Source organism: Agelaius phoeniceus, chromosome 26, assembly GCF_051311805.1.
Source record: "Agelaius phoeniceus isolate bAgePho1 chromosome 26, bAgePho1.hap1, whole genome shotgun sequence".
Taxonomy (NCBI): Eukaryota; Metazoa; Chordata; class Aves; order Passeriformes; family Icteridae; genus Agelaius; species Agelaius phoeniceus.
The window spans coordinates 1,283,186-1,306,090 of record NC_135290.1 but is presented as its reverse complement, the minus strand read 5'-3'; the positions used below and the strand labels follow the sequence as shown (position 1 = coordinate 1,306,090).

The following is a 22,905-nucleotide window of genomic DNA, read 5'->3' as shown; positions in this document are numbered from 1 at the left end:
GGTCCCTGCTGGGTGTTTGCTGGGGGCTAGGGGACCCCAGGACCAGAGGGGCTGCAGGAGCTCACTGGGTGCCCCAACATCCTTGCCTGGGCCAGGACCTTGTGGCAGGGGGGCACAAGGGGTCTGTTCCCCTCTGGGGAGGTGGGTGACAGGCCAGCTCTGCTTGCTGCGTTTATTGATTCCTTTTGCTCCAACAAGGCAGATGGGGCTGAAATAAAAACCAAAATCACCCAAAACAACCCAAAACCCAGGGGAGGACGGGGAGGAAGGGGGAAGAAGGATCCTCCCCTGTTGTGGGGATGCTGCTGCAAGGGGGGCAGGCAGCCCTGCACAGTGCAGGGGAGCTGGGGGAGGCCAGGCAGGCGCAGCCCGGGTGGGCACCAGGGGCTGAGCAGGACGGACAGCGGGGCCACGCCGGACCCTCACCCTGGAAGGGGCCTGGCCCCGACCCCCCCTCTCTCCCCAGCAGCTGCCACTGCCAGTGTCCCCCCACCGTGGCACAGTTCGTTCCCCCCAGTCCTGCACCCCCATCCCAGCAGGTCCGTGTCTCCAGCCGGGGTCCAGGGTGGGGTCTCAAGGTGGGGAGGGGGCTGCCCGTCCCCAGCCTCCCCGGTGGGATCAGCGAGTCCCTCGTCGTGCCCGGGGTGCGAGGGGGGCCGAGCTCGGTCAGTCCTGCGCCGTCAGGCGGGGCCGGGGGGCGGCGCGGGGGCCGGGGGTCTCAGCTGGGGCTGCGGGTCGGGCTGGCTTCCGTGCTGTCGCTCACCAGGCACTCGTTGGACTTGAGGCTGGCCAGGGACTTGCAGCTGGGCAGGGAGGCCAGGGAGCCGCAGAGCCCCAGCATGGAGGGCGTGGGGTCCTTCCCTGCGGGCAGAATGGGGTGTCACAGGGTGTCACAGGGGGCTCGGCCTCGTGTCCCTGCCCTGCCACCCCGGGGGGACAGGGACCACCTCTCCGGGGCCACCTGGGTGTCCCTGCACTGCTGGGGCAGCATCCCAACCATGCGGAGGGGGCTGCTGGAGGGTCCTGACACGGGGTGCATGGGGGGGGATGTGCTGAGTCCCCGGGGTGCCCTATGGTGGGTGGGGGGGGGTCTTACCCAAGGGCCCCCAGGGCTCCCCTTCGCGCTTGCCCTCGCCCAGGCGCTGGGAGTCGGAGCTGAGGCTGTTCTCGGCCGAGAGCTGGTCGGTGCTCACGAAGCTGTGCCTGCAGGGGGACAGCTCTGAGCGCCCTGGGGCTGGCACAGCTCTTCTGCCCCTCCCTCACCCTGTGTCCCCCCACCCCGGGGCAGGGCAGGGTGCTTGGCAGGTCTCTGCCCTCACTGCGAGCTTACCTTCTGTAGAGTTTGCTGTCCGAGCCGCTCTCGTTGCCATTGAGGGTCCCCAGGGAGGGCCACTGGTTGACCAGGGGTGTCACCATCTCCTTGGAGAGCTGGGCCAGCTGTGGGTTCTCGCAGGGGATCAGCCCCGTCCTGCAGCAAAGGCGGGTGCTCAGCACCTGGCACAGCCACCAGTGCCAGGGGCCTGCCAGGTGACACAGCCCACAGGACACGTGGGGCACTGGGGACACCCAGGGCCTGTGGGGCAGCCCACAGGGACCCCCAGCCCCCCCAGCCCCCCGGCAGTGGGTCCCCACTCACAGCTGCTCCTGCAGCTCCAGGATGACGCCCTCCAGCTCCCTCTTCTCCAGCTGGTTCTGCACCATCACCTCCTCCAGCCGGAGCTTCAGCCGCTTGTTCTCCGCCTCCAGGTCCTTCAGCTGTGACTCCCGCAGCCTCACCAGCTCCTCCAGGTACCCCTGTGGGAGGCCACCGTCAGTGGTGCCCCGTTGCCACCACCCCCAGTGTCCCCAGGGCCCTCCAGAGTGACAGGGAGTGGCTGGGTCACCACAGCAGCAGGAGGAAGGGCTGAGGGTACCACTGAGGCAGAGATGCTCCAGGCTGGAGCATCCCGGGGAAGCTGATACCCTGCTGGCCCCAGCCTGGTACCTTTTGGGCATAAACAATGCGGAATTTCTGCTCCATCTTGCGCCACTTGTTGTACCAGCTGTCCTCGTCGGTGACCAGGGGCAGGTAGGGGTGCTCAGGCGAGCTGTCCTCGCTCGTGCTGCTCTCCACACTGCCCCGCTCCTCCTCCTCGCTCAGGTAGTCATAGCTGGGGGGTGTGGGGGCTCAGCAGGGCTGTCGGGGGTTCAGGGAGCCCCATCGTGGTGCTGGGGCAGAGACAGGGGGGTCCCCACCCCAGGAAGGGCAGCCCAGCTCCTACCTCTGCGTGAACTTCAGGTAGGGCGTGTAGTCGATGACCACGGGCGTTTTACCATCCATCACCTCTCCCTTCAGGCAGAAGCTGAGCAGAGGCAGCAGGAGAAAGTCAGGGAACCCCGAGGTTGTCACCTGGGGCCTGTGTCCCGCTGTGCCACCTGTGCCTACCTGAAGTCGATGGCGCTGAGCCCGATGAGCATCCCCGTGAGCACCGTGGACTCCTCCCGCAGCATGATGGCCCCGTCATCGTAGAACCGCCTGTGGGGACCACACGGCTGGATGTGCCCCCTAAAACCCACCCCGGCACCCCAAAACCCACCCCAGCACACCCACACACCCCGGTGCAGGTGTGGCCATGGCCGGCAGGGCCGGGGTTGCTCACCTGGTGGTGCGAGTGTCCCTCAGGGCCGTGGAGATGTACTCGGACATTCGCTTCTCCATCAGCGCCACGCGGATCCAGGCCCGGCCCTGCGAGGCAGCACCCGGGCAGTGCTGAGGGTGGGGGCTGCCTCGGGGGGCCCCACATTCCCACCCAGCCCCAGGAGTGACTTTCAGCTCATTTTTTGGTACCATGGGGACGCACAGCTGCTGTTGTGTCCCAAGGGCCCTGTGGTGTGGGAGGGAGCTGCAGGAGGGCAGGGGAAGGGAGCAAAGTGGGGGCACAGAGGAGTGGGGATGGGAATGGGGATGGAGATGGGTCCATGTACCAGGGTCAGGGTGGAGTGTATGGAAACGGGGGCAGGCCTAGAAATGGGGACAGGGACAGGGACGGGACTGGTGCCTTCCTGACCTTGGCCCTGGAGGTGCTGATGTTCTCCATGTTCTCGATGCTGCTGACGCAGTTGTTGGGGACCTTGCTGCAGGCCAGGCGGATGTAATCCCAAAACCCGCGCTGTCCATCAGAGCTGAACCAGCTGACAGGGCCTGCGGGCACCCACGGGCAGCTCAGGGGCTGCTGTGCCAGCAGAGCCCCTCCAGCAGAGCTGGACACCCTTCCTGGTGCGTCCCCATCCACCACAGGACACCGGGATGGGCACGGGGACAGCCCTGGGGGCCACCACTACCTTTGAAGCGGTGGCTGAGGATCTGCTCGAGGATGGCAGCGAAGTTAACGAACTCCTCGGAGGAGTCATCGATGGGATCCGCCGTGTACTTCTCCAGAAGAGTCTTCACCGAGAACCTGGCGTGGGAGGGGACGGGTGTCACAGCAGGGAGGGGACACCTCCAGCCCTGGCACGGTCAGGGTTTCCAGCAAAGCTCTTTTCCAGCTGTTGGCTCCCGCTCCCGGCAGCGGGAAGAGGGCGTCGGGCTGGGCTGTGGCTCGGTGACCCCCCTGTCCCCGCGTCCCCAGGGACCCCGCTGCTCCCCGCCGTGCAAGTGGCCAGGAAGGGCGAACAAAGGCCCCCTTCCTCCCGGCCGTGCGCGGGCGGTGATGGCTTCCCCTTCCGCCCGGCCGCTCGTGCTCAGGGCTCAGCGGTGCCGAGGACGTGGCACGGAGCAGGCCAGGGCAGCACGGGGCAGGTGTTTGCCTGGGGGCATCGCCCCTTCTGTGGGCGCTGTGGGTCACGGCTGCCGGGGCATCCCCGTGGCAGCAGGTGGAGGGGGTCCCGTGCTGACACTGAGGGCTGGAGGTGTCCTGGTGGAGATCCAGAGCGTCCCCATGTGCTGACAATGGGGTCTTTGGGTGCCCCATGCCATGGCAAGGAGATCCATTGGGTGCCCATGTCATGGCAGTGGGGGCTGGAGGTGCCCCGTGCCACGCTGAGGAGCTCTGGGGTCCCCAAACCCCAAATGAGGCCCTGGGGGTCCCTGCCAGGCTGCCCAGGCCCGGGTACCTTCCATATCCCCCCAGCCCTGGGCCAGGCTCCAGCACCCCCAGCACCAGCAGCCCCTCACCAGCCCCCGGGGGGGTCACCCCAGCCCCGCACCCCGGCAGGAGCCCCCCGCCCCCCCCAGCCCCGTCCCTGCACCCCATTCCTGCCCCCCCATCCCGGTCCAGCCGCGAGTCTCCATGACAACGCTCATCCTCCATCCTTCATCCCCCATCCCCGCCGCTCCGGGGCCCTGACGTCACTTCCTGGGCCCCCGCCCGCATGGGGGTCCCCAACCCCAGCCCCCCCCCCGCACCCCGCCGCCCCCAGCACCCCCCTCACCCTCCGCACCCCCCCGCCATCCCCCGTGGCCCCCGACATCTGCGCGCCGGCCGCCTCCATGTTGTCACTGTGTCCCCCGCCCTCTGTCTCCCCTTTCACGAACCCCCCACAGCCCCTGTAGATCCCCGCAGCCCCCCCGGGACCCCCCAGAACCCCCTGGAACCCTCCAGAACCCCCTGGAACCCCCTGGAACCCCGCACCGCCGCAGCCCCGCGGCCCCGCGCCCCCCCCGCTTTCCCGCATCCCCATCCTCCTCCTCCTCCTCCCCCATCCAAACCTGAATTTCCCCCCCTCAAAAAGCGACTGCAGCCACAACAAACCCCCCCAAAGGGTGAAGGGGCGGCGGGGGGGGAGGGATGAACCCCCCACCCCTCCCCACCGCGGCCCCTCCCCGCCCCCCATCCCCTCCATCCCCACCGCCGGTGGTCGCTTCTCCCTCCCCCCTCTCCTCCTCCCCTCTCCTCTTCCCCCTCTCCTCATTTTGCGGTGCTCCCCCCCGGCCGCCCCCCACCTGCAGACGGTGATGAGGTTTTTCCTCTCCACGGCGATGTTCCTGGAGGAAGCTTTCTTGGAGGAGAGCCCCAGAGCCATGGCAGCCGGCACCCAGCTCGCTTCCATCCAGCGGCCCCGGCGCCGCGGCCACGGGCGGGCGATGCCCCTTCCCCCGTGGGGACCCCCCCGGCCCGCGGCCCCCCGCTCCGCGCAGGCTTTGCTCCGCCGGTGCCCACGCCACGGGCCGTGCGCCGCCCGCCCCCCCAAAGGGATGCTCTCCCCGCCCCCGGCCCCCCAAATCTCTCTCCGGGGGATGGGGGGGGGCGCAACACACAGGGGAGGGCCGGGGTCCCCCCGGGGGTCACCCCCTGCCCCTCCCGGCATGATGAGACATTGCCGGGGGACCCCGTGGGTAAAGACACGGGGAGGGGGCGCCCCCGCGGTTTTGGGGGGGTCTTTTGCCCACCCCAGGCTCAGATCAGCACCCCCTGCCTTGCTCTGCCTCCATCCCCGTTTTGGGGGGCTGATATCACCCCCACCCCCTCTTGGGGTCTGAACCCCCACATTTCACGGGGTGGGCAGGGGGTGACTGTGCCGAGGGGCAGCCCCCCCACCCCCCTCTTCACCGTGCCTCAGTTTCCCTCCGTTGTTGTGACAGAGAAACCGGGGAGGGGCTGGTGAATCCCACAGCAGCCACATAAACCTCCACAGCCCCCAAATAAATCAGAGTCACCCTCAGCACGCAGACACCCCCGTGGGGACCTGTGCCACCTCCCTGTGCCCACCACCGGGTGCCACACGCCCGCTGTGCCCATGCCAAGGGGGGCTTGGCCAAGAGAACCCGGCTGGTGGGGACAGGTGGGCTCAGTGCGGGGAGGGACCCCCAAAATCCCCGAGGCTGTGCAGGGAGGGGAGCCCTTGGCAGTGCCCAGATAAGGCCGGGGCTGTTATCGGGACACCCAGACCCAGCACCGCCCCTCTGTCCCCTGAGGGTGCCACCAGGTCCCCAGCGGGTGCAATTGAGGCTGGATGGGCCCCAGGCACAGCGGGGACAGCTCCGGTGCCACCTCACTGTGGGGGGACCCTGTGGGTGTCCCCAGGTACTGGGGCTGGGATGGGAATGTGTGTGTGCCCAGGTGTGTGTGTGCCCAGGTGTGTGTGTGTGTGCCCAGGTGTGTGCCCAGGTGTGTGTGTGTGCCCAGGTGTGTGTGTGCCCAGGTGTGTGTGTGTGTGTGTGTGTGTGTGTGTGTGTGTGTGCAAGGCTCACCCACCTCACCCTTGCCCTGGGATTGGGATTTTGGGCCTGAGATCCTTTTAGGAAGGCTGCAAATGTAGAGACACACACGTGTGTGTGTGTATGTGTGTGTGTGTGTGTGTGTGTATGTGTGTGTGTGTGCACGTCCACGGGTGTGCACACACACAGGGACATGGGCCCCTCACATACACACACAGGTGTGCCCATGGGTGGGCACTAACACAGGTGTGTGGGTGTGTGTGTGTGGGTGTGTGTGTGCAAGGCTCACCCACCTCACCCCTGCCCTGGGATTGGGATTTTGGGCCTGAGATCCTTTTAGGAAGGCTGTAAATGTAGAGACACACACATGTGTGAGCATACACGTCCACGGGTGCGAGCACAGGTGTGTGCACACACACCCACACACACACCCACACACACACACAGGGACATGGGCCCCTCACACACACACAGGTGTGCCCATGGGTGGGCACTAACACAGGTGCACGCACCCCTGCCCTCCTCCAAAGCATCCTCCCCTCTCCAGGACACCCCAATCCCATGGCACAGAGGGACACCCCATCCTCGTGTCCCCCCCGCGCCTCCTCCCAGGGGAACCTGCCCAGGAACCCCCTTTTTTTTCAAATTTGTTTTTTTTTTAACGAGAACACCCCAACCCCGCAGAAAGGGAGGGGGGGACAACCGGGGGGATCCCGGGGATTCCCTGCAGGGAAACCCGGAGGTAAACAAGATTGGGGGGCCGGGGGGGGAGCAGCAGGAGCAGGTCCGGGGTGCCGGGCTGGGTGAGGGACGGACGGGAGGACAGCGGGAGCAGGCGGGGCTCAGCCGGGGCGCAGCTTTTGCAGATGTTGCACCCCGATAACCTTGTTTTTCCGGGGGGCCCGGGGGGGGCCGGGTGAGCCCGAGGGGGGCAAGATTAGGGAGGTGAGCGTGACTCAGGCATCGGCGTCTCACAGCCCGGGCACCGCAGAGAGAGCGCGGCAGGGCCGGCGGAGGCACCCCAGGGGTAGGTGCGGGGTCACCTCGGGGTGTCCCTGGGGCTGCCAGGGGGGACACGGGCTGGGCGGGGGGATGTGGGGCTGGAGAGGGCACCCTGGGCTGCCCCAGGGGGGTGTTGGGGTGGGAGGTGCTGCGGGATGGGGGATTTAGGCTCCAATGGAGCCACCAGAGGGGTCCCAGCCGTGTGGTGTGGATGGCCTGGGATGTGCGGGCTCCGTGCTGAGCCGTGCCGGGCACCTGCGGGATGAGAGATCCCAAATGTGCTGCCAGGGATGTATGGACTCCATAGGGAGCCCCGGGCCTGACCCACGGAGGGAAGGAGCAGTGCCAGGCTGCGCGGATGGTTTGGGATGTGCTGGCTCCAGACGGAGCCCAGCGAGGAGGCAGGAGGGATCCCGGCCATGCCTCAGGGATGGTGTGGGATGTCAGGGCTCCACGGAGCCGTGGTGGCCGCGGGACGGATCCCTGTGACCGTGCGGGGATGGCGTGGGGTGTGCGGGCTCCGTGCTGAGCCGTGCGGGGCGTTTGGTGCAGGAGGGGTGAGCCCAGCCCTGAGCCTGGCAGGGGATGTATGGACCCCATAGGGTGGTACCCACTGAGGGGGAACCCATGGGGCTGTACCCACTGAGGGGGGACCCCATAGGGTGGTACCCACTGAGGGGGGACCCCATAGGGTGGTACCCACTGAGGGGGGACCCCACGGGGCTGTACCCACTAAGAGGGACCCCAGCCGCGCCCTGGCTGCCGGGGGATGTACAGACCCCGCTGGCTGTCGGTGCGGGGGCTGCGGGCTCCGTCCCGCACACACCGTGTGGGACAGGAGCCCCGCACCGAGCTCCATCCTGCCGTGCCCGGGGCTGCAGCGTGGGCTCCGTGCGGGGCTCTGCGGGGATGCGTTCGGCGGCTCCCGGTGACCTCGCTGCCCGGTGCCGCAGCGCCCCGCGGCTCCCGGCCCCGCAGCCCGGCCCGGGGCGCTGTGGGGCAGAGCGGGGGGCAGCGGGTGGAGCGGGGCAGGGGCCGACGCCCGGTGTCGGGCGTTATCAGTGGGGCACAGCCCGGCGCACCGGGCTGATGCAAGAGCCGCCGGGGGGGCCCGGGACGGGCCGGGCTGGGGGGCCGGGGGCCGCCGGTCCCGGGGCCAGGCGGGGCAGGAAGGAGACGGCCGAGTCAGAGGCTCGCCGTCCATCCCGTGGCCCCGCCGCGGCTCCCGCGCCCCGCCGGGGATCCCGCGTGGCCCCAGCGGGGATCCCGCGGCCCCCGCGGGGTGTCCGGGACCCCAGCCCGGCTCCCGCCACCCCCGGCCGGGAGCGAGCTCCTGCATCACCCTGGTGAGATCGGGGGGGGCTGGTACCCCCAAAGCTGCCCATTGCCCTGACCTTGCCCCCGAGCCCCCCAGCGGGGTCGCCGGGCCGGGGTGGCGGGGGGCAGCCGGAGCCCCTCGGCCCCCTAGGCTGGGGGGGTCCCCAGGGGGCGGCTCGAACTGCGGCTTTGGGGGTCCCGGACCCCTCCTCAGAGACTCGGGGCGGGGTCGGGCGGGGGTCAGAGGTGAGGGGGTTCCGCGGGGGGGGTCCGGACCCCCCTGGGTCCCTCCGGGGCTGCCCCAGGGGGGGGCGGGGGGGCGCAGTGCGGGCAGGGCGCCCCCTGGCGGTTGTCCCGGGGAGCAGCCCCGGGGCAGCTGCGGGGCGGAGGCGGGGGCAGAGGACACGCAGGGGACACGGGGGACACAGGGGACACCGGGGTCACAGGGGACAAAGGGGACACGCAGGGGACACAGGGGACACAGGGGTCACAGGGGACACAGGGGACACAGCGGGTGCGGGCACTGAGTGCTGCAGGGGATCTGGGGGCTGATGGAAGGGGGGCAGAGGGGCCTCCCCAGCTGTGCACCCGCGGGGGTTTGGGGTGCTCGCCCGTTCGGGTTTTTTGGGGTGTCCTGTGAGCCCAGCTGTGCCTCAGTTTCCCCCCTTCTCCCTCTCTGCTCTGCCAGAGGCTGGGGCTGTGTGCTGGTGGATCAGGGCACTGCATGTGAGACCCCAGCCCTTGTGTGTGGGACTATATGGGATCCTCATACAGGTGCAAGGGGCTGCAGGGGGTTGTGTAGGACCCTGGACATGTGCGTGGGTCTATATAGGACCCCCACCCACACACGAGAGGGTCGTGTGGGACCGCAGCCCCTGAGCATGGGTCCATACAGGGCCCGGCCCCGGCTGTGGGTCCGTGCAGGGGCTGACCCCGAGTGCAGGGCACGGTGTGCGTGGGCACGGGTGGCTCAGGGCAGCATGCCATGTCCCTGGTGGGAAGCTCTGCTGTGCCCTGACGTCCGTTCCCATCCCGTTTGGCGACAGGGCAGGGCATGACCTCCCTGGGGACCCCCAAGCCCGGGCCCTCCCAGCCCGTGGGGAGCGGGTTAGGCAGGCGGGGGCTGCGGGAACGGCCACGGCGTCCAGCCCCAGCCCTTGGGACAAACGCCATCCCGGGGGCACCGAGCGATGCCCAGCCCTTGGGACAATCCCGGGGGCACCGAGGGATGCCCTTCTCTCTGCTAACTTGTTCTCTCTCGTTTCCCCCGTGCCCGCCCCGCAGAGCGCCGGGTTATGGTGGCACCGGGCTGAGCGCCGGGACGCGCCGAGGCGGCAGCGGGGGCCGAGCCCGGAGCCATGGAGGGGCCTGGCCAGGTAGGGACACCCGGCCCCCGCCCCGGCTCCGCCGCTGCGCCCCGGCACGGCCCCGGCCAGGCCTCGGGGGTGCCCGACCCTGCTGACCCCCTTGTCTGTGTCCCACAGGAGGCCTACGAGGAGGGGATGAGGAGGAGCCTGGACCCCGAAGGCTACGAGGACCCTGGCCTAAAGAGCTCCCACCTGTCGCTGGGCGAGATGAGCAGTGAGTGGCTGCTGGGGCTCTGGGGGCACTGGCAGCGTGGGCACCACAGGGGTGGCATTGCATGGGCACCAGCGTCACAGGGGTGCCAGCACTGCAGGGTGTGGCTGAGCACGGGTACCGGTGTGGCAGAGGTGACAGCGCTGCATGTGTGACAATGGCATAACACAGGTGACAGCTTTGCAGGGGTGATGGCACCACAGGGGCACTGGCACCAGCTGGGTGCCAGCGTTGCAGGGCCACGAGTGGCTCAAGGTCAGGCGTTGCATGGGCAGAGTTTTGTGGGAGCAGCTGTGCAGGGACACCAGCATGGCTCAGGGGCGTTGCAGGGGCACCAGCAGTGCATGGACATGGCTGTTTCATGGCTGCCAGCTTCTCGTGGGCACACATGGCACATTGGCACGGCATTGCATGGGTGCCAGCAATGCATGGACACAGGTGTTTCATGGCTGCCAGCTTCTCGTGGGCACGCATGGCACACTGGCACGGCATTGCATGGGTGCCAGCATGGTGCAGGCACGTTGCATGCGTTGCACAGATGAGTTGCATGGGCACAGAGGACGCGTTTCCCGGGTGCCAGCGTGGCAGTGGCAGCGGGGCCAGGCAGGGACACCCCCCCTCAGGGCAGCAAGTCCCTCCCGTGAGGTGCCACCTCCAGCTGCGGGTGCCCGGAGTGGGGCTGAGCCTGGGGACACCCGAGGTCCTTGAGCCCCCCGGGAGGGAGGTGAGGGGAGTGTGGGGGTCTGCGTGCCGCGCAGCATCCCCCTGCCCCAGGCACGGCTGTTTCCGAGCTGCCACCCTGAGGGGGTGTTTGTCAGCGCTGGGGTGACACAGATGGGGTAACGCTGCCCCCTGTTCTGCGCAGGGGCCGGCGCTGGCATCGGGTCCCCTTTGCAGGCGTGGAGGGCCAGGGCCGAGGAGATGAATCCCCTGCGGTGAGTGCCCAGGTCGGGGCGGGGGCTCTGCCTGCCCGGCTGGCACCCCCGGGGGAGGCTGGTGGCACCCGCGGTGCCCGGCGCTGAACCCCCGTGCCCGCGCTGTGTGTTTTGCAGCCAGTATCTGCCCGGCCGCCGGGGATTTTATGACCTGGACGGGAAGAGGCGCTCGGCCGGGGCCCCCCCGGGACACCCCAGCCGTGGCGAAGGGCAGCGTGAGTGACCGCGGGGGCCCCGGGGGACAAAGCCCAGCCCCGGCGTCCCCCCCACCTCGAGCCCCCCGTGGCGCTGCCCGCCCCGGTTCTGCCACCCCCGTGTCCCACCCTGCGCGGGGGGACGGTCACCCGGGCGTCAGGGCACGCCGCGGGGTGACCGCTGCCACTTGCCCGTAATCGCCCACTGATTGAGGATAAATAAACCCTTTGTTTGGGGTGAGGACAAGAACCACTTGGGGCTGAACGCCGGCTGGCGCCGGGCGGCTCGGTGGCGGTGGCGGCGGGCAGGGACGGGGACACGCTCGTGCCCACGTGCCACGGCCAGCACCGTCGGGGACACAGTGCCAGGGGACGCGCCCCGTCCCCGCTGCCGCGGGCGCAGCATCCTTCCCCCGGCAGAGCGGGATGCGGCTCCTGCTGCATCCCCCGGCCGGGTGACCCGGCTGGGGACGGCGAGGGGACCGCGGTGGTCCCCGCCGGGGGTGGAGGGGCCCGGGGTGAGCCTGTCCCCGCGGTGGGGTGACAGCGGGCGGGCGGGAGCCGTGCTGGTGTTTACTGTCAGCAAAGGAAGTGCTGCGGGATTTACGGTGCACACAGGGCGGCCGCGGGGATCGGTCCCCACTTTATAGGGACGGAGCTGCGGGGACATGGGGAGCGCAGGGGGGGCCGCAGGTAGGCAGGGGACGGGGACGGGGACACGGCGGGGGTCGGGGATGTGCTGTCCCCGTGTCCCCATTCCGGTGCTCGGTGCTCGGTGCTGGGGCTGTGCCTCGAGCCCCATCCTCGCCCCGGCTCCGGTGATGTCCCCAGACTGTCACTCTGCCCCAGGGGCCGGGCTGTGGGGATGGGACGGGACCGAGGTGGGCACCGGCAGGGCGAGAGATGGCAGAGTGGCACGTCCAGCAAACTCCAGCTGGGCCCTGGGGTGGGACAACACGGGGGGCACATCCACGAGTGCCCAGCAGGGCTGGGGTGGGGATGATGGAGAAGGGGACACGTCCAGGTGACCCCAAAGGGGGCTGGGATGGGCGTGATGATAGAGGCACCTCCAGCAGACCCTCAGGCAGGGGGATCCGGGCTGGGGCAGGGACTGGCTGACGCGTTGGTGGCTCCACTTGCAGCTGTGTCAGTGACCGATGTGGACCTGGAGGCAGCAGGGAGCAGGAGGCTCCTGTCCCAGCCGGACAGCCATGAGGTGGGTGCTGCCCCAGGGACCCCCATTTTCTCCCCATTCTGGGGCTGGGTGGACTGTGGTGACCTTGGGACCAACCTCACAGCTCAGCCCTGGGGACAGCAGGGCACTGAGGGGGATGCTGAGTGTCCTGGGGGTCCCCAGTGTGACCAGGGACACGCTGACCCCTCCATCTCTGGCTGCAGGGATATGTGGAGCTGCACGAGCTGGTCCTGGACAATGCAAAGGATTTGTGCTGGATGGAGGCCGGCCACTGGCTCAAGCTGGAGGAGGACTTCCAGGAATCAGGGGACTGGAGCCAGCCCCATCTCTCCTTCCTGACCTACCACAGCCTCCTGGAGATCCGCCGGGCTCTGAGCAAAGGTGGGGACAGCTCCAGGGACCACCAGGAGGGTGGTGAGGACCCTGCCCTGGCTGGATGGTGACAGTGCCGTCCCCACAGGTGCCATCCTCCTCAACGTGGAGGCCAACTCGCTGCCGGCCATTGTCCACATCCTCCTGGACCAGCTGATCTACGAGGGGCAGATGAAGCCACAGGACCGGGACGATGTCATGAGGACGCTGCTCCTGCGCCACAGGTACAGCTGGGGTGGGGGTCCTGGGGGGTGCCGAGCTCTGGGACCCTCCCCAGTGTGAGCAGCCGGAGCTGGAGCCTGGCTCGGGGTGGGAAAGCTCTGTCCCTCAGCCCGTTTTGGGGGTTCCTGGGGCTGGGGCTGTGTGGGGGAGGAGTTGGTGGCGCCGGGGTGTGTGACACCCCCCGGTGTCCCCAGCCACCCCACCGAGGATGAGTCGGTGTGGACGATGCCGCCGGCGCTGGTGCAGCGCTCGGGCACCGGCAGGGCCGACGTGGAGAGGCCACTCCTGAGGGAGCAGCGGCCCATGGAGATGAGCAGGATGGCAGGGAAGGCGCAGGTGAGAGGGACAGGGGGCACGGGGGGCACTGGGGACATTGGGGTGTGGGGCCGGGAGTGGGAGATGGACACTGGGTACACACACAGCTTGGCAAACACACACACACACACCTGCAGGGGGGACACGCAGGGAACAGTGGGGACACTTGGGGGACAGAGGGGGGACTCAGGAATAGTGGGGGACATGCAGGAGATGGAGAGGGACACACAGGGAACAGAAGGAGGGACACGGGACAGAGGGGGATGGAGAGGGAGATGCAGGGGAACACGCAGGGGGTGGTGGGTGACACACATAGGGGCAGAGCAGGGGGACATGCAGGGTACACAGGGGACCACAGGGGACAGGCACCGAGGCTGGCTGGCTGATTCCTGCCCTCCATCTGCCTGCAACAGAGCGGGGTCCCCAAACCCCAACTCCTGGAGACGATCCCAGAGGGTGCTGAGGCCACCCTGGTCCTTGTGGGTGAGTGGTCAGTGGGATGGGGGGTGCTGGGTGCTGGGTGCTGGGTGCTGGGCTGGGGGGGCAGCTGCAGGGTCGGGGGTGCAGGGGGAGCTTTGCCATGTGCCCCTCGCTGTGCTCGCTCACACGCTGCTTTTCTTGTGCCTTTTTTGCCTCTCCCCATCCTCAGCTCTCGCCACCGCCTGCTGCTGCTCAGCGCTGCTCTCTGGGCCCCCCTCCCCGTGTCCCTTGTCCCCATGTCCTCATGCTTCTATGTTCCCTGTGTCCCAATGTCCTTGTGCTCCCATACCCACCCATCCGTGTGTCCGTGTGTCCCTGTGCCCATGCCCCATGTCCCTGTACTTGCATGCCCATTTACCCCTTTGCCCCAGTGGCTTTTGTGCCCTTCTCCCATTCTCTTTGTCCCCACGCCTCTGTGTCACCTCACCTCCATTCCTGATGTCCCCACGTTTTGCTGTCCCCGTGTTTCTGTGCTCCCACGTCCCCACGTCCCCTGTGTCCCCGTGCATGTTCCCCCATGATCCCTGTCCCGTCCCATCCTCCCCCCAGGCTGTGCAGCCTTCCTGGAGCAGCCAATGCTGGCCTTTGTGCGCCTGAAGGACGCGGTGACACTGGACGGTGTCCTCGACGTGTCCATCCCCGTCCGCTTCCTCGTCGTGGTGCTGGGGCCCGACACCCCCCAGATCAGCTACCACGAGATCGGCCGTGCCATCGCCACCATGATGTCCGAGAGGGTACGGGCCACCACCAGTGCCACCACCCACCCCTGAGCACCCGGGGTGCACCTTGTCCCCCTGTGCCACGTCCCCCTCTGATCCCCATGTCCCTGTGCCACTGTGGCCTTATGCCCCCGTCCCCAAGACTCCGTGTCCTCCCCTCCCTGTGTCCCTCATCCCCAAGCCCTGGGGTGTCCCCACATCCCCCTCTCCCTGTGTCCCCTCATCCCCAAGCTCTGAGGTGTCCCCACATCCCCCTCTCCCTGTGTCCCCACGTCCCCCTCTCCCTGTGTCCCCTCATCCCCAAGCCCTGGGGTGTCCCCACGTCCCCCTGTCCCCGTGTCCCCGCGGGGACACCCCGGGTGCCGGCGCTGGCTCAGTCCCGCGCTGTCCCGCCCCGCAGGTGTTCCGCCGGGACGCGTACCTGGCCGAGGGGCGGCAGGAGCTGCTGCGGAGCGTGGAGGATTTCCTGGATGCCAGCATCGTTCTGCCGCCCACCGAGGCCCCCAACGAGCAGCTGCTCCGCGCCCTGGTGCCACTGCAGCAGGAGCTGCTCCGACGGCGCTACCAACCCCTGGAGAGGCTGCACATCGGGGACTTCCTGAAGGATCTGGGTACGGCAGGGACCCCCCCGCAATCCCCTGTCCCTGTGGCTGGTGGGACCCCCTCCCTGGACACAGCAGGGTCCCCTCATGGCCACCTGGTGTGTCCCCAGAGAAGGACGAGGCGGCTGCAGATGATGACGATCCCCTGCGCAGGACGGGGCGGCCCTTTGGGGGGCTGGTGCGGGACATCCGCCGCCGCTACCCCAAATACCTCAGCGACATCAAGGACGCCCTGAACCCCCAGTGCCTGGCCGCCGTCATCTTCATCTACTTCGCGGCGCTGTCCCCCGCCATCACCTTCGGGGGCTTGCTGGGTAATGGGGGGACAGGCTGGGGACGCTCCTGGGGTCGGGGATGTCCCCGCAGCTGGGCGTGGGGCTGGGGGTGTCTCTGCCCATGGGGATGCTCCAGGGGGGCTCTTCCCCCCAATCCAGGTGCTGAGAGGTGTGGGGTGGGGGCACAGCGCTGTCCCCCCAGCCCGGCACCCACTGGCTCCGCTCCCATCAGGTGAGAAGACCAAGGGGATGATGGGGGTGTCGGAGCTGCTCATCTCCACCTGTGTGCAGTGCGTGCTCTTCAGCCTCCTCAGCGCCCAGCCCCTCCTCGTCGTCGGCTTCTCGGGACCCCTCCTGGTCTTTGAGGAAGCCTTTTACTCGGTGGGTGCCCCCCCAGCTGCCACCAGCTGTCCCCACAGTGAGGCTGGGGTGTCCCCACCATCCCTGGCACAGGGACAGGGATGGAGACAGGGACAAGGTGCAGCTGCGTGGGGGATGGCACGGGGGGATGGCACATGGAGGTGATGCCACCCGTGTGATGACCCAGGGGTGAGACCACATGGGTAGAGCCACCCAGGTGCTGGCCCTGGGGTGATGTGAGGTGCATTGACACCACCTGGGTGATGCCAAACAGCTGTGGGTGACACCCCAGGGGGGTTCCCAGGCAGGTGCTGCTGGGTGGGTGACACACGGGGGTCCTGCCACACCGAGGTACCCCCACCCTCATCCCAGGAAGGTGACATGGAGCCACCGTGGGTCCAGCACAGCTGGGTGCTCACACACTGACAGGGCTGTGCCCTCTGGCTCCCCAGTTCTGCAGCAGCAATGGCCTGGAGTACATCGTGGGACGGGTCTGGATCGGTTTCTGGCTGATCCTGCTGGTGCTGGTGGTGGTGGCCTGCGAGGGCAGCTTCCTGGTGCGCTACCTGTCCCGCTACACCCAGGAGATCTTCTCCTTCCTCATCTCCCTCATCTTCATCTTCGAGACCTTCTCCAAGCTGGTCACGGTGAGGGACGTGGGGGTCCCGCGGTTGGGGGGCTGCAGATTGTGGTTATCACCCAGGTTTCCATAGAAACAGTGGGATGCAGGTGAGGGACGGAGTCTCCTGGTGCTGCCTCCCCTTTTCCAGGTGTTTCCCACCCATGAGGCCCCTTCCAGTGCTGACTATTCTGTGATTCTGTGATCCATGCTTCTCTCTGCAGAGGGATTTTGGGGCACACTTGTTGATCCCCACTGTACCACCCCGCCCTTGCTCTGTCCCCACTTCCAAAACCCTAAAAACACCCCCTGCTCAATCTGTGCTGAGCTCTCAGCCTCTCCCAGCCCCTGGTTCCCATCCTGAGCCCACCTGGAAGGTGCCACAGGGCTCCCAGCACGGCAGGGGGGTGCAGGGGATCCCCATCCCCACTCTCCCTCACTCTCTCCTCTTCCCTCCCCAGATTTTCAAGCATCACCCGCTGAAGAGGGAGTACAACGTGCTGTCTGAGGTCCAGCCCGGGGTGCCAGAGCCCAACACGGCGCTGCTGTCCCTGGTGCTCATGGCTGGCACCTTCTTCCTGGCCTTCTTCCTCCGCATGTTCAAGAACAGCTCCTTCCTGCCTGGCAAGGTGAGGGTCCCCCAGCGCCCAGGGGGGGCAAAATCTGGGGGTTCAGTGGCTGTTCCTGCAGGGGAGGGGGTGGCGGGACCCTGCAGGTTTCTCACGCTGTCCCCACAGGTGCGGCGCCTGATCGGGGACTTTGGGGTGCCCATCTCCATCTTCATCATGGCACTGGCCGACTTCTTCATCAGCGACACCTACACCCAGGTCTGGGAGGGCAGGGCTGGGGGGAAAGGGTGTCCCCACATGGGGACATGGGGGTGGGTGCTCGTCCCTGTGTCCCACCCCTCACTCCCCCATCTCTGCTCCCCTCCAGAAACTCAGCGTCCCCAAAGGGCTGCAGGTCACCAACTCCAGTGCCCGGGGCTGGTTCATCCACCCCATGGGGGACACTACCCCCTTCCCCATCTGGATGATGTTTGCCTCCGTGATTCCAGCCCTTCTGGTCTTCATCCTCATCTTCCTTGAGACACAGATCACCACGTGAGGATGGAGATAAGGGCAGGGGAGGGCTGTGGGGTGCCTGGTGGGTGGGGGATAGAGGGGACCTCCCCTGGCACTGCGTCACCAACTGCTCCCTGTGTCCCCGCAGCCTCATCGTCAGCAAGCCCGAGAGGAAACTGGTGAAGGGCACCGGCTTCCACCTGGACCTGCTGCTGATCGTGGCCATGGGGGGGCTGGCAGCCCTTTTTGGGATGCCCTGGCTCAGTGCCACCACCGTGCGCACCATCACCCACGCCAACGCCCTCACCGTCATGAGCAAGACCTCTGCCCCGGGCGAGAAATCCCAGATCCTGGAGGTCAAGGAGCAGCGCATCAGCGGCCTGTTGGTGGCTGTGCTCATTGGTGAGCTGGGGAGGGGTCCCCAGATGGGCAGCCAGGGTCGGGGGTCCCCAGGGACTCTCCCCAGCCTCTCCTTCTCCCCCACAGGCGTCTCCATCCTGATGGAGCCCATCCTCAAGTACATCCCCCTGGCCGTGCTCTTCGGCATCTTCCTCTACATGGGGGTCACCTCCCTCTTTGGCATCCAGCTGTTTGACCGCATCCTGCTCCTGCTGAAGCCCCCCAAGTACCACCCTGATGAGCCCTATGTCACCCGGGTGAGTGACCCCCATGGGGCCGTGGGTTTGGGGTGTCCTGGGGCTCCCCAGAGAGCCTCCTCCTTCAGCACTGCTGGGTGGGACCCTGCACTGCTCCCCCAGCATCCAACACCCCACAAAGGGTGTGGGGACGCTGTCCCTGTCCTCAACTCTCTGCTCCTGGTCCCACAGGTGAAGACTTGGAGGATGCACCTCTTCACCTTCACCCAGATCATCTTCCTTGTGGTGCTGTGGGTGGTGAAGTCCACGCCGGCCTCGCTGGCTCTGCCCTTTGTCCTCATCCTCACCGTGCCCCTGCGGCGCTTCCTGCTCCCCAAGATCTTCCGGGACATCGAGCTCAAATGTGTACGCAGCCCTGGCGCTCCCAGCCCTGCCCCAGCTCCACCTCTCTCCCTGCTCCTGCTCCCGTCCTCGTCTCCATTTCTGCCTCATCCCTGTCCCTGTTCTCCTCCCCATCCCCATCTCTGTCACCATCTGCATCCCTCACTCACACCCCTGTCCCCATCCCTGCCCCATTCCTGTCCCCATCGCATTCCCCATCCCCATCCCAGCCCCTCCCTCATCTCCAGCCCCATCAGTGTCCCTGTCCTCCATCCTGTCCCCATCCCTGTCCCCAGCCTCATCCCAGCCCCTATTCCCATACCAGCCTCTCCCTCCATTTCCATCCCTGTCCTCCTCAGTGTTCCTGTCCTCAATCCTGTCCCCGTGTCCCTGTCCTCAATCCTGTCCCCATGCCAGTCCTCAGCCTCATCCCAGCCCTTATTCCCACACTAGCCCCATCAGTGTCCCCGTCCTCCCTCCTGTCCCCATCAGTGTCCCCGTCCTCCCTCCTGTCCCCATCAGTGTCCCTGTCCTCCCTGCTGTCCCCATGCCTGTCCCCCTCACGGCCTCTCCTCCCTGCAGCTGGACGCAGATGACGCCGTGGTGACCTTTGACGAGGCAGAGGGGACAGATGTGTACAACGAGGTGCAGATGCCCAGTTAAGGGCCGGCCCCCGGCCCCTCAACGCCCCCCCAGCCCCGCTTCCATCTCCACTGCTGCCATCCTGAGGCCACCGGGCCACCAAGAAGGACTGGGGACACAGTCCCCACCTGCCCACCCTTGGGAATGGAGCCTTTTTTTTGTTTTTCCCTTTTTTTTTTTTTTTTTTTTTTGGTCTATTTTTAAAAGCATTTTGGATGATGTGATCTCACCCCCACTTTGCTGCCTGCTGGGGAAGGGGCTGCCTGGGCTGGCCGGGCCCCACGTGCCACCCTCCACCCGTGGCAAGGTGGGACGTGTCACTGTCCTGTCCCCAAGGCCACCACCAGCGTGGGAAAGAGCCGGAGGAAGACCCTGGAGGGAGGAGGAGGAGGAGGAGGAAGGCAGGCACAGAGATACAGCAGGATGGGGTCCTCCCACTGTCCCACCCCCTCCCCAGGGAGCCCCCCCAGCCCAGCCCCTCTCCCCAGCTGAACTTTGAACAAGCTGGGACAGACCCATCACCCCGTGGAGCCTTTTTTCCATTTTCTCCATCACTGGCTCCACAGGGTGGTGGCAGCTGCTCCGCTGCACTCCCAGCACATCCCAGAGCCAGGATGTAAATAGCCCAGCAAGGGGGTTTATACATTTACAATGAAAACAATCATGCTTAAAACACACAGGAAAATACTTAAAATTATGCTGATGCTTCTGCAGGTAGAATTCACTTAGAGCCAAGCAAAAATTAAAAAAAAAAAAAAAAAAAAGGGCTGGAAAAGTACCTCAAAAATAGGAAGAAAAATAAGAAAAAGAGAAAAAAAAAAAGAAGCTGCAAGGAGTGATCTGTATATTTGATGCTACTGGGGGGGTTTGTAATTTATTTTTCAGGCTGGTTGTGCCCCCACTGCAGTGGGGCCATGTGCGTGTGTGTATATACTAGAGAATGATAGCAAAACCTAGAATTTTCTAGAAAAGATGATTTTAAAGAATCCTGGTCAGGGCCTAAACTCTATGGACCAGTCTGGCGGCGTCATTTAACTGATAAGTTAGTCTTAATTAGTTAATTAGTCCTCTTTATTTTTATAGCGTTTCAGGTAAATCCATGTAGTTTTTCCTTGATTTTTTCCCTTGCTTGCTCACCGTGTCTTGCCCCATTTCCCTTGGGATTGCTCCCAGTCCAGCCAAGCATCCCCCAGTCCTGCCAGGGCTGATTCTGCCCTGGGCAGCCCCAGGGGTTGGATGTGACCAAGGGTTGGATGTGACCAAGGGTGCAGAGCACCAGATCAGGCTCCAAATTTGCTCCTTTTTGCATAAATCAGAGTAGGGGACCCCAAAATCAGTCAGGGGAAGGGGGGTGGGAAGGGGCAGCCACACCCATGGCTGCGCTGCCTCGTGTTTGGGTTGGTTTAGTTTTATTAATTCCGTGTCTGAAATAAAAATGTTTTGATCTCTGGGGGTTTCTCCTTCCCTTCCCCACACCTCTGTATCGGGCTTTAATAAACAAATTAATAAAATCAGAAAGGAAATGGGGGTTTTCTTTCCAGCTGGGAATTGTCTGGGATGGTGCCTTAATTCCCCTCCAAAAGAGAGGAGCAGCAGCATCCTTTGAGGGTGTCCATCCCCCCGGAATGCTCAGCACAGCTGCACCAGGATCCTTGCCATGGTATCCCGGGATGTCACCGAATCCCAGAACCCCAAGATCCCCTCTGGAACGCTCCCCAGAATCGCCCCTCGTTGTTCTTTGTGGGGTGCTCCCCACAGCCACCCCGGGGAGCTCAGCCCCTGCACTGCCACAGCTGTCCCCGTTCCAGAGGGATTGGGAATATCCCGGCCCAGTGCTGCTGGCACAGGACCCAGAGCAGCCCCTGCCCTTCCCCCAGCCCCTGGCACGGGGCTGACCCCGATTATCCATAATCCCATTAAGGAACGGGCGGCACCGGCGGGGCCGTGGGAAGGGCCGTGCCCGTTCGCCCCCAGCCTGTCCATGGGGCAGGACCTCGGAGCAGCATCCTCAACCCAAAGCCTCTCTGAGGGGCTGGGATAAACCCCAGCGAGGCCACCAGGCTGTGCCAAGCCCAGCAGAGCCGCTGGCCCCTGTTTTCCAGAGAGGGAAGCACATGGATGGCACTTCCCAGCCCAAGGGCCAGCTCCTGTCCCTGTGTCCCTGTGTCCCTGTGTCCCTGTGCCAGCCTCACGTGGGCACACCACACTGCTGCCATCCCCAGGGCTGCCATCCCTGCCTGCCAAGCCCAGGGGCTGCCTGCAGCTGCCTGTGCACCCCTGGTTCACGTTTCCCAGCCTGGGAAGAGCTCGCTGTTCCCTGGGAGATGGCAGCGAGGTCACCGCCGCGGGATCCAGCCCGGGCTGGGGGTGGGAATTTAGGTCAAGCTCCTCTTTGAACTCGCCTCAGCCCTGGGAAATGGGAAGGGAATTAGGGAAGGTCAGGAGAAACGAGGGGGAAATAAATGCTAATTAATTGGTTGTTAATGAAGCGGGGGGGAGCATGGAGTTCCAGAGGGTGAACCCCAGTGCCTGCAGCATCGCAGGGTGCTCCACGCCATCCACGGGCAGGGGACAAGGGACACCCTGGCATCTGCTGCCAGTGTCACTGCTCGTGCACTGGAAAAGCAGAAAAGGAAACAAAAACCTCCAAACCTGCAGCTTTATTCTCCAAAAATATTAATTGATACAAGCAACAGCAAATAGAAAAATTCCCGTGGTCAGAAGAAGAAAAGTAAACAAAAACCTCCAAACATGCGGCTTTATTCTCCAAAAATATTAATTGATACAAGCAACAGCACATAAAAAAGTTCCCATGGTCAGGAGCAGGGCCTGGGAAGGGCAAGAAGAGAAGGGGGTGGCATTTGGGGGGTCCCCATTTCCAGCCCACCAGCTGTAGGGTCTGTGGTTGATTCCCAGGTCTCCAGTGTGTCTTGCTGGTAACAAAAGCCCCAAAACCACATTGGGAGAATTGGGACTGGAACACAATGACAACTCCATTGATTTAAAATAAACCCTGAAAAATTAGAAATGTCAATGTTCACATGTTGGGCCTGATTGGCTCTAAATATTTTCTGTTGTATTTTTTTTTTTTTTTTTTTTTTTACTTTTATAATTTTTCCCTCTTGCAAAATAGTGACAATTCCTGAAATTCAGGGATCCAGCCCAGGCCAGGCCCTTTTCCACACAGAATTAATACATATATTTTTATTTTTAAGCTCTCACAGGAGGGATTAACCAGCCGGCGCCAGCGCCGCCTGGCCGGGCTTGGCACGGCTCGGGCAGGACGTGGCGGAGGAGCCGCCTGTCCGTCCCTCTGCCTGATCCTTCCCTTCGGAAAAAGCCCAAATAAGCCACTTGCCGAGCCAGGCACTGCCCCCGCACCCCAAACCAGCCGTGTGTGTGTGTGTGTTACCCACATTTAGGGATTATTATATTTATTATATTATATTTCTCTATAAACAGGCGTGAAACCCCCCGGATTGCGGCCATCCCCACGCGGTCAGCCCGGGAGATGCGCGCAGCCCAGCGAGCCGGGTGTGTGTGTGTTACCCACATTTAGGGATTGTTATATTTATTATATTTCTCTATAAACAGGCGTGAAACCCCTCGGATTGCGGCCATCCGGGAGATGCGCGCAGCCCCCCGAGCCGGGTAACCCCATGTTCCCAGCGACCGTCCCCGGCGGGGCCGCGCCGGTGGCCCCGGGGCTGCCGGAGCCGGTCCCGGCCGGGAGCAGCGCCACGGCCGGAGCCGCCCGGAGCAGCGCCACGGCCGGGGCCGCGCGGGCCTGGAGCGGCCGTGCCCGGTGACCGGAGCCGCCCGGAGCGCGCTGGCAGCCGGGAGCAGCCGGAGAGGCCCGGCCGGCCGAACTGCTCGGTGCCGCGGCGGCATCCGGTGCCAC

At 65.4% G+C, this 22,905-nt stretch overlaps 2 protein-coding genes across 4 annotated transcripts; one reads left to right on the top strand and one right to left on the bottom strand.

Moving 5' to 3' along the window:
* Positions 1 to 158: 158 nt before the first annotated feature.
* On the bottom strand, positions 159 to 5,260 carry RUNDC3A (RUN domain containing 3A). Of its 3 annotated transcripts, none has more exons than XM_054649599.2 (11): positions 4,922 to 5,260; positions 3,322 to 3,437; positions 3,048 to 3,181; positions 2,640 to 2,725; positions 2,426 to 2,515; positions 2,262 to 2,342; positions 1,985 to 2,150; positions 1,637 to 1,794; positions 1,331 to 1,468; positions 1,097 to 1,203; positions 159 to 861 (listed from the first exon to the last, which is right to left on the bottom strand). In XM_054649599.2, exons 1-11 carry the CDS (start codon positions 5,026 to 5,028, stop codon positions 719 to 721), a joined length of 1,326 nt encoding a protein of 441 aa, XP_054505574.2. In that variant the 5' UTR covers positions 5,029 to 5,260; the 3' UTR covers positions 159 to 718. The 3 variants fall into 3 exon arrangements, with proteins under 3 accessions (XP_054505574.2, XP_077046919.1, XP_077046920.1); XM_077190804.1 differs by lacking the exon at positions 4,922 to 5,260 and adding an exon at positions 3,787 to 4,168; XM_077190805.1 differs by lacking the exons at positions 1,097 to 1,203; positions 4,922 to 5,260 and adding an exon at positions 3,787 to 4,170.
* Positions 5,261 to 7,081: 1,821 nt separating this feature from the next.
* Positions 7,082 to 20,527, top strand: SLC4A1 (solute carrier family 4 member 1 (Diego blood group)). The gene is made up of 22 exons (XM_054649549.2): positions 7,082 to 7,163; positions 9,740 to 9,831; positions 9,940 to 10,036; positions 10,899 to 10,968; positions 11,086 to 11,183; positions 12,305 to 12,378; positions 12,561 to 12,738; positions 12,818 to 12,953; positions 13,146 to 13,287; positions 13,680 to 13,749; positions 14,296 to 14,480; positions 14,866 to 15,076; positions 15,178 to 15,381; positions 15,575 to 15,723; positions 16,155 to 16,349; positions 16,783 to 16,950; positions 17,059 to 17,148; positions 17,258 to 17,424; positions 17,534 to 17,787; positions 17,872 to 18,041; positions 18,213 to 18,386; positions 18,945 to 20,527. The coding sequence occupies exons 2-22, from the start codon at positions 9,814 to 9,816 to the stop codon at positions 19,023 to 19,025; spliced, it is 2,931 nt and encodes a 976-aa protein (XP_054505524.2). The 5' UTR covers positions 7,082 to 7,163; positions 9,740 to 9,813; the 3' UTR covers positions 19,026 to 20,527.
* Positions 20,528 to 22,905: the final 2,378 nt, after the last annotated feature.

What these genes read in the sequence shown, in the direction of transcription:
- RUNDC3A (XM_077190804.1), bottom strand. Translation starts at nt 3,986, where the DNA reads ATGACATGGGCACCCAATGGATCTCCTTGCCATGGCATGGGGCACCCA. An exon ending in AGGGACACTCGCACCACCAG is followed by an intron (nt 2,516 to 2,639) that starts GTGAGCAACCCC and finishes TGGTCCCCACAG; the next exon opens with GCGGTTCTACGATGACGGGG. An exon ending in CTGGAGCTGCAGGAGCAGCT is followed by an intron (nt 1,469 to 1,636) that starts GTGAGTGGGGAC and finishes CCTTTGCTGCAG; the next exon opens with GACGGGGCTGATCCCCTGCG.
- SLC4A1 (XM_054649549.2), top strand. An exon ending in GGATGGCAGGGAAGGCGCAG is followed by an intron (nt 13,288 to 13,679) that starts GTGAGAGGGACA and finishes TGCCTGCAACAG; the next exon opens with AGCGGGGTCCCCAAACCCCA. An exon ending in GGGACATCGAGCTCAAATGT is followed by an intron (nt 18,387 to 18,944) that starts GTACGCAGCCCT and finishes TCCTCCCTGCAG; the next exon opens with CTGGACGCAGATGACGCCGT.